The 9,684-nt window shown below is 42.8% G+C and overlaps 1 protein-coding gene across 1 annotated transcript in view; it reads right to left on the bottom strand.

Annotated features, from left to right (window-relative positions):
- Nucleotides 1-7,966: 7,966 nt before the first annotated feature.
- The window catches only part of egln1a (egl-9 family hypoxia-inducible factor 1a), a 54,649-nt gene continuing 52,931 nt past the window's right edge, over nucleotides 7,967-9,684 (bottom strand). Inside the window, exons 5-6 of the mRNA XM_041789700.1 lie at nucleotides 8,697-8,764; nucleotides 7,967-8,518 (exon numbers count right to left, since the gene is read on the bottom strand). Coding sequence (XP_041645634.1) covers nucleotides 8,463-8,518; nucleotides 8,697-8,764 — 124 coding nt within the window. The 3' untranslated portion in view covers nucleotides 7,967-8,462. The remainder of the gene's footprint in view (nucleotides 8,519-8,696; nucleotides 8,765-9,684) is intronic.

Here is a 9,684-nt window from a genome sequence, read left to right as displayed (position 1 = left end):
CTGTGTTTCGAGCCCTGATAGCAAAACTCCTCCAGCTCAGATGTGGCCCACATGTGGGACCTGAATGACAGCCCTGGGGCCTATAGCACGAAGCAGGATTAATGTCTTAGCGAGCTAACTTCAGGGTTAACCCTGGGGTATCCATAGCACAAAGCCGGGTCATTTCTTATCGGGGTAGATCACCATGGTAACTTACTCTGAACGGCTAACCTGCTCCGGAGCAGGGTAAGTTGGAGGTTGAATCTGATCCTATAAAATGTCCATCCCACTGGCCAATCAGCTTCTCTGAAACGATGGCCTGCCTTAAGAGTGTTCCAACACCGTTTAAACCCACTGGATCAGCCCGATGATGCGCTTTATGAGAGGTACCAGGTCTCACGCCCCGGACTCATCTACCTGTGTGAAATCTTGGAGCCGTTTATTACCCGTGCCACCCACAGGAGCGGTGTGATTGTCCAGTATGATATAAAATCATACATAACACACAGTTAGAGGTAATATTCCAGGAGGGATAACCAAACTTCATTTATAGCCCCTTTCACACATTCAGATGCAACACAAGGTGCTTGACAAATAAAAGGGATGTAATGCTAATGAGAAACAGCACATTCTTCCATCATGTCATTCCTACTCTTCATTCATTGTGTTTGAGGGCTTTCTTTCTTTAAAGAGGGAGAGTGTATCTGAGTCCAGCTGCTGATTTGTGATTTGTTCATTTAGGTCAGACATCAACTCGGTATGCATGATTTCAGTGTGGCGACAACTTTAAGCTTAACTGTAGCCTGATGTTAAGACATGAAACAGACCAACTAACCAGACCCAGCGATGTTTTTATTCTTATTTTTAATCTGCCCCCACCTCCTTTTCACTCCAGAAGGATTACATCTGGGGAATGAGATGATAATTGTAATGCACGCAGTTCATTTGCAGAGTATACTGTTCATGAGATTCATGAGTGTGATCAGTGTCAGACTGAGCCATTGGTGAGTAACTTACACATTTACAGTCCGCTATGCGCTGAATGCATTTTGACTGCGAGTAGCAGCCGCCACGGGGTTTCCTCTTTCCTCCTCGTACTTCATCATTATTGATCTTTGCTCCTCACATTGAAGTAGGGGGCCCTGTCACTTGCTTCCTTGCGATTCTCCATCTGTTTAGCGCTCATGATTGCGATTGGCCAGCTGCCTCTGAGCCCTCCTTTATACCTGCGCGTTCACGGCTGTTGATGAGACAAACCTGGGTTGAGTTAGCGTCTGGATAACCCGCGTCGTGCTATCGATTATCCTGATTGCCATTGTTGGGGTTAGTCAACCCTGGATAGATGTGAGTTACCCGGGGTAAGCTGACCACGCTTCGTCTTATTGACCCCAGATCTGACCCAAGTGTGTGACTAAAGCGCCTGAACCATAACAAAGCCAGACCTCAACCAGGACTAGTTTCAGTGGTTCATATGGATCATAGCTGGGCCTCATATGGAAAAGCGTTATGGGGGAGATTTGGAGAGGGACTTTGGCCCTCATGTGACTGACATACTAAACTCCACACCATTCCCAGAACCAGACCTCATCTGTGCCAAACCTCTGATCCGTCTAACATTCAGAAGGGAATATTTTATTCTAACAGTCCATGAACGGCGCATTATGAAGACCACCAGCTGATGAATCCTGCTCCATTTCACACACACACACACACACACACACACAGATAAAGAACGAATCTGTCAGGGCTGTAGACGAAAATAAACAAAACACAAATAAATGCAGAAAACACAAGAAATAATAAAGTAAAACATTCAAACACTGAGAAAACTACAAAGAGGCAGAAAACACACAACGAACTGACAAAGACTGAGAGACTAGATAGAGGTGATTAGAGTGTGATTCACACTCTACACCAGTAGGGGGCAGAGATGCACCATTATGACCTTTACCAACCATCAATAACCCTGACTGAAGAAGGAGAGACTAACCAGAGCAGTAGGGTGCAGCCGGTTACACCAGTGTGCCACGGGCTCTTGTTCAACCGTTCATCATTATTATGACTGCATGGCAAGTCACCTACTGTAACCAGGCCCACGGATCTGGCAGGAGAGGACCCAGAGACTGTTACTGATGATGGAAGTGTGAGTTGGATCAGCAGCATAGGTGCTAATTTGGGGTTGTTGGACTGGCTCTTTTCACCGCTTCAAAACTTTTGCTGCTTTTTTGCCACTCCTTTAACCACTTTTGACCCATTTTTGCCACTTTTTTTGGAACGTTTTAACCCATTTTTTGCAACCTTTTTGCCACTTTTTGGCCAATTTTGCTATTGCTTGGCCATTTTTACTCCTTGTTCACTTTTAACCTCTTTTCACCACCATATTGCAGCTTTAACCGTTTTTTTTTTTTGCCACTTTTAAACCATTCATACCCCTTTATTGCCAGTTTTCACCCACTTTTGTCTTCACTTGACCACTTTTTTGCCTATTTTTGCCATTTTTAAAATCACTTTTAACCCATTTTTACTACCTTTTTACAACATTTTACCCTTCTAGACCTCTTGTTAACCATTTTTGCCACCATTTTGACACTTTCAACAAGTTCTTGCCAATTTTAACCCATTTTAGCTACTTTTTTTTTTTTTTTTTTTAGCAATTTTTGCCCATTTCTGACTTTGTTTTGACACTTTTTGCCCAATTTTGCCATCCTCATGATTGCCGAGTTGGCTGGACCCCAGAAAGCGCCCCCCTTTATCTCCCCTATAGGCCACCTTGACTGTAACATTATTTAAAAAGTCTATTTTGTAATAACCCTAAACCGTTTGAAAACCACTGAACTAGAGCACTGATTGGACACAGGTGTGACAGACAGGACTGGTGAAACTAGTGAGGCGATCAGAGGGGAGGGGAAAACACAAGGACAGGAAGAACTACAAAATAAAACAGGAAACAGAATTAGGACCATGACAAAATCAGATCAAATATAAATATAGAAAACATGCATGTGTAAATGTTACACAACCTTTCTATGAAGCGTAACAGGAAGTATGACCAGCATGCAGCTGGTTAAAAAGCCTCTGAGAAACAGAACAACATAAAAAACAGTCATTTTTATTCTTTCATTCAGTTTTAGCTGGTTCAGCTCAGCCTTCACTGGTTACTTTGATGGGACGGGTCAGCTCCAGCATGTCCCGCCGTCTCTGTCACAGCAGGTGAAGCCACTCAGTCATCACCTCCACCTCATTACAGTGGCGCCAAGGGGCGCAGCGGAGGGGGGTACTGACTACCCAAGCCCACAGTAGGGAGGGGCCCTGAGGAGCCTACAATTAAAAACGTGTTTTATCTATTTTGAGTGTCATTATTTATCAAAAGCAACAGAATGAACCGGTCAACAGACTGAAATTTGTATCAAATAGGCTAAAATAAATACTGGGGGGCCTCAACTCCTCCCTTAAAAATGTCCAAATGGTTTAGTCCAGCTCTGCGAAATAATGCAAGTAAATTTAGTTTACCTATAATAAAAATATTGCTCATAAATGGAGAAATTATGCTTCAAAAATTAAAAAAAGCATATATATTGGTAAAAAATGATGTAACATTTGTTGGTTGTCTAGCAGGTTAAGGGGGGCCTGTGTGATATTCTTTCTGGGGCCCTCCTGATGGCGCCAATTCAACAAAGGCACAATAACCAATCCAGCGCAGGAATGACACCTCAAGGACGAGAGCGCACCTACAAACAGGTGCAGAGAGAGAGAGAGAGAGACTAACACTGCACCAGAACTCAGATTAACCACACAGCCGGAAAACTTCCCTTCAAAACATTTAGAGCAGCAAAGAGAAGAACAGCTAGAGCTACAAGAGACCAGGCACCAGTTACACCCCCCCCACCCACCTTTAAATCGATAAACCAGTTATCGGGTCAGGACCCCCGCAGCCTCACCTTAAAGTTTTGTTTTGTGCTTTGAAGGCCCTGATCCCGTGCATTCCAGTGGTAACCTGCATCGCTGCAAAGATGGGAGCACAATGCTGACTGACGCAGGCACGGAGCGTCAAACACGTAGGAGAAGACGTCTGTGTGACGCAGACCATTTTATTTACACCCTAACCAAGCGTGCAAGACGTGGAAGAAATTTGCACGTGAAATGTTGGAGCCTCACGCAATAAAATCCAAAATTTCAGCTTTAGGAGCAACAGTGTGTTAGACCAAACCCTTAAATGTTCAGAGAGATACCTAAACATGTAAACATTCATCCCCCTTCACATTTCCACATTATTTGGGATTTACTCTACACCAACACATAAAAATGTCCGTTTTGTTAATAAAGTTTAGGGAATTTCTGCAGCGTCACCTGCAAATGAGATTGCTTTAGCCTCGGAGCGTCAGACATGTAGGGGAAGACCTTCAGGATCAGACGTATATTTGATGTGATGATTTTATCTACACTCTCAGCGGTGCAAGACGTGGAAAGAATTTACACATAAAAAGTTGTAAAATAAGCAAAAGTTCTTCGCATAGAGGAGTATGATGAAAAGAAGTATGCAGGATCACCTCCTGAAATCCTAAAACATTCAGAAAAATATCTAAAGACATTGATCCTTACAAAGGTTTTCATCCCTCCGGAGCTTTTCCATCCTGGAGACAGGATGACAATTGAACGTAGGCACAATAACCAATCCAGCGCAGGAATGACACCTCTAGGACGAGAGCGCACCTACAAACAGAGAGAGAGAGACTAACGCTGCACCAGAACTCAGATTAACCACACAGCCAGAAAACTGCCCCTTGGGTGCATCTATAGCTTTGTTAAGAGGTAAAACAAGCTGTCAGCAGGTCATTCAGTGACGCCTGAAGTGTGAGAACTCTACCGTGTGAGCTGCAGGCTCTGGGTTCAGACTTTCTGCTGCCTTTTTGTCAAAGGTCTGATTAATGTAAGTCCCACAGCTGCTAACATGGGCATGTGTGCTGCGAACTGTGGAAGCAGTCTACATCATCTAGCTGTGTGTGTTTGTGGGCCCATTTGTGTGTGTTGGGGCAGAGTGTCCGTAGTACTGAATCAGAACAGAGGAGATGTGTTGGTTGACAGTTACGCGTGATCTCCCCGTCCTGTCCTGAGCCGAGCATCCAGCTGATTTTAGGGTTCTGTCTGAGCAGAGTTGGACTTAAAGTCAAACCCTGAGTACCAGCTGGACTTAAGCTGCTCTTATGTTATGACATGGTTCATCTTTTTATGCCAGGGAAGAGCAGGCACAAGTTTTAAACATCGGACCTAACAATGTTCATAAAACCTGGGAGCTACATGTAGCCCAGCCCGGGTCTCTGGCTTATTTTGACAGATACGTTTCTTGTAACTCCAGCTGCTCGTCTCGTTGCTGCTCTAAAAGCTGTCTGATGTGTTAATGACCAAATATCTTCTCCAGCGACTTCTGATTTTGCCACGTTATCTAAACACACATTTATAACTGAAGTTACTAAAAAAGAAGCCTTTAGGGGCCAGTGCTATCCTCTGTTTCCCCACAGACCACATTAGTGCTGCTCTGACTGTGTAGCCTTTGGCACTTAAAAACATAAATTATTAAATTCTGGGTGCCTCTGGCTTCTATTCACGTTGCTGTGGTTATCAGAAGAGTTTAAATATTGTCTGACTTTTACTAGAATCACACCACAGTTTAGTTTTTAGCATGCTTGCTCCAGTGCAGACCGACCATTTTCTCCTGTCAGGATAATCCAGATTTCCTGCACCAGCGGTGTCCCAGTCCTGCTTAAAAGTTTAAAATGCTTTTACAGTGTTTGAAGAAAGGAGAGCCTTTCTTTCTTTAGCAAAAACCAACTGGATCCAAAGACAGCACCAATGAAGCTGCAGAGTAACTCAGCTCATGTCTACATAAAGGTGTCATACACTGTTGGCCTGCAGGGGGCAGTATGGGACTGATTATAACAGACGGGGGCAGAGGAGCTGCTGATTGGAGGGTTTGTTTAACCTAATTATGTTCCTTTTCACAGCAGGGTAGTCATAATACCAGAATATCAAACTTACATATGATTCCAGTTAAAATGACACTGATAGCCGTTTGATACTAAAGAAAGAAGTCCTGGTCACCCAAAGACTCTTCTTCATGTCTGTTATGTTCCTCTTCTCCTTCAAAAGAAGGTGTAGATCCATTTTTGCATAATTCCACTGTTATCTTTGTCTAGGTTGAGATGATCACCTCTGCTCTGTCTTCAACTTGTGTTTTTTTTATGATTGAATTATGAAGGTAAATAATTTTTACTATCTAATCCTGAAAATAAGGCGGAGGCAGAGCAACAGCCTGATAAAAGAAGATGTTGTGGTTTAAAGAGTATCCTCTGGCTTTAAATGTCTGCAGCTGTTAAATCATCCCACAAACAACTAATATGAAATAGTTTTAGAATGACTCAACATTCATCTGTTTTACAGAAATTTACTGTCAGTCACACTTAAAGGGGTAAGGTTGGCAAGAGTTAGAAAAATAATGGGTGATAAATGGTAAAATGGGTTGATGAGTGGCACAAAGGGACAAACACTGGTGAAAGAGTGGTGAAAAAAAGGGTTAAAAGTGTCAAAAACAGCAAAAATAGCCTGGCAAAGTAACAAAAAAAGGGGTCAAAAAGTGGCAAACATCGATTTAAATGTTGCAAATATTGAAAAAATAATGTAATGAAAATGGTGAAAATTGTCAAAAATGGATTAAAGAGTGAAGGAATGAAAGCAGGAAAAGTGGTTTAATGGGGTTAAAATCTTGCAAAAATTGGTAAAAGAGAAAAAAAAGGTGCAAAAAGTATCAAAAAAGGTTAAAAGTGTCTAAAATGGGGACAGATAGGGATAGATCTCACTGGTAATGACTAAAAATGTCCTGAGTTTTGACAGAAAGTACAAATACTACTACAATAATATTTCAGTCAGACCAAAATATTTCTTGAATTTTTGTGGATTTGAAAGTCCGGCCCCAAGGGTCTCTGTGGAGAATAGATCTGGCCTTTGTGCAGATGTACTTGATGAGCCCTGGTCTACTGGTTGTTGACTCCTAGTCTGCCTGGCCGCCTGACCAGAACACCAACAGGGACTGTAATGATTCAGATCCATGGACTTTAATATGCAGCTCTAAAGGCCTCCACTCTTAGAAGAATCTGGAGTGTTTCTGTGTGAATGTGTGTCCATTGTCAGGCTCTGATGTTGGACCACAATCTCTGTTCCAGTTCATCCCAAAGCTGCTGGATGGGGTTGAGGTCAGGACTCTAGTCTTTCTAGTCCTTCTCTGGTCTCTGATCCACAGTCCTGCTGGAATAGAAAAGGGCCTTCCCCAAACTGTTGGAAGCGTAGCATTGTCCAAAATGTCTTGGTCTGCTGAAGCATGAAGACTGGCCTTCACTGGAGATAAGGGGTCTAGACCAGACCCTGAAAACCAGCCCCATACCATTATCCCTCCTCCACCAAACTTCACAGTCAGACAGGTAACGTTCTCCCAGCATCCTCCAGACCCAGACTCACCATCTGACTGTAAACAGAGAAGATGATTGGTCACTCCACATTTCCACGTCTCCACACCAGTGTCGGTGTGTTTTACTCCTCTCCATCTGACGTTCTCATTGGCCTTAGTGATGTGAGGCTAGCATGCAGCTGTTACCATGGAAACCCATTCATGAAGCTCTCGTTGGCCCATATTTGCCTGAAACTCTCTAAATTATGTGGAGCAATGCTCACTGAAACCTCTGCAAGCTGATGCCACTACTGCAGAGAACCTCATACAAAAACACTGAAATATCCCTTTAATCCTCAGTGCAGAGGTTCAGCTTGTAGCAGGTGCAGTGAGGACACTGAGTGACAGTGTATTTGTGTGCTTTGGATGACTGAGAACGGATATTCTACTGGAAATACTGAAGCATGGAAGACCTGGACAACCTCGGTGCAGAGATTCTCCGTGAATGAGAGGAGGCAGGAACAGAAAATGAACATTTAGACTAGATTTCTATCAGAAAAGGGTGTCTTTTATTCAGATCATTCCTGGTATTATTGCAAACTCAAGCACATTTTGCCATACAGTAGCTTAGAACAGCTGATTCCATGTGAAAAGCATAACTCATGAAGCGTATGCAGAACACTGTACCTTTAAGGAATTAACTGCAAAAACCAAAATGCAAAAAGATTTCCATCCTCACTGATCATCTTTGACGTGATTTTCTGAAGACGTGGCGGTAACCGATGTGTTCCCCGTCAAAGCGAAGGAAAAAAAAATCATCCACACAATCCCTTTCAGTACAACGTCATGACATTCAAGGTCCGCCGGGTCTGACCCCGTTAGCTGAAAATGAACAGAAATCACTGCTGATTGGTTCGTTTTTGGATCGTCCACCCACTCAAGCAAAAGTCTGCTGTTCTGCACGTCAAACGCACAAAAACATGCTCTCTATAGGCCACTTCTGAGGACAGAGCACTTATTGGCTGGTTGGCGGGGGGCAGGCGTCCCACTAGCTCGGGTCTGATGGTTTGCCGAGTTCAACCTTGACTCCTTTTTCTCCTGCGCCTGCACACAGAGGAAGAACAGACGAGATGACGTTACAGAGCAGAAAACAGCCTAAAGTATCTACCAAGAGGACAGCGGGTCATAAAACACGAAACTTCATCTTCAAAGATCTGAAAACCGAGAAGAGAAGGAAGATTCTCTGTATCTCAGGTCTCTGTGTGTGGACATGAAGTCTTACCTGTTAGGTATTTTTCTTTAGCTCTGGCTCGCTCATCTGCGTCAAAATACCACACGGTGATGGCATACCTGCACGGACAGAGGCAGAGCCATGAGTCAGCTAGAAACAGAAAGTCTGATGTGAAACAAAACCTGCTTCATCCATCACCGTCTAACAGCCTGCTAGTGATGCAGCAGGACGCTGTGCTCTGTTTCTTTCTCTATGGAACAAGGAGGGAGCTCAGAGAAGCCATAAGGCACTGGTCATCAACTGGAGGCCCGGGGGCCATATCAGGACCCCCAAAGCTTCCTGTCCGGCCCCTGAAAGATCATTAAATTCAGAAAAGGAGGAAGAGAAGATGTCATGGTTTAAAGAGTATCCTTTGCTGCAAAAAAAGTTTCAAACTGGTATTTTGACACAAATTTCAGTTAAAGTATTGCAGCAGGCTAAATTGTGACTTCATCTCTTTTTGGATTCATTGCCCAGCCCTAGCACTGACGCCCTGGGTCCACATATAAACTAGGGCTGGGAAATGAACTGAAATTAGATTAAATTCTCTCAGATCCTCGTCGTCTCAAGGATCTGAGAGGAGCTGAGGATGTTAAGATTTTTAAACTCAGGCTGAAAACACATTTATTCAGTCTGGCTTTTCTGTAGTACTTTATCATTTTTATGACTACAGAGGTTATCACAATCATTGTTCTATTTTAATAGAACATTTGAAATCTTAATTTTAGGGGTTTTAGGCTTTAATTCAACTCTAGTTAACATTTATGTTTTAATGTCCAGTTTTTTAAAGGCTTTGAATTATTTGGAAAGTTAAATCCTTTATCATTGTTTTATTTTAATTGTGTCTGTTTTTATGCATATTTTAATGTTTCTTATTTCATAAATTCTTCCCTTTCCTGCTTTGTCTTTTATTTCTGTCTCTTTTCTTATCCTTCATCTTTGTAACTGTTTTAGAAAACTACTTTTGTTTGCATTAGTCTCTAAACCTTTTTACCATTTT

This window comes from Cheilinus undulatus, linkage group 6 (genome assembly GCF_018320785.1).
Source record: "Cheilinus undulatus linkage group 6, ASM1832078v1, whole genome shotgun sequence".
In the NCBI taxonomy this organism is placed as follows: Eukaryota; Metazoa; Chordata; class Actinopteri; order Labriformes; family Labridae; genus Cheilinus; species Cheilinus undulatus.
This window is presented reverse-complemented; position numbering and strand designations above follow the sequence as displayed.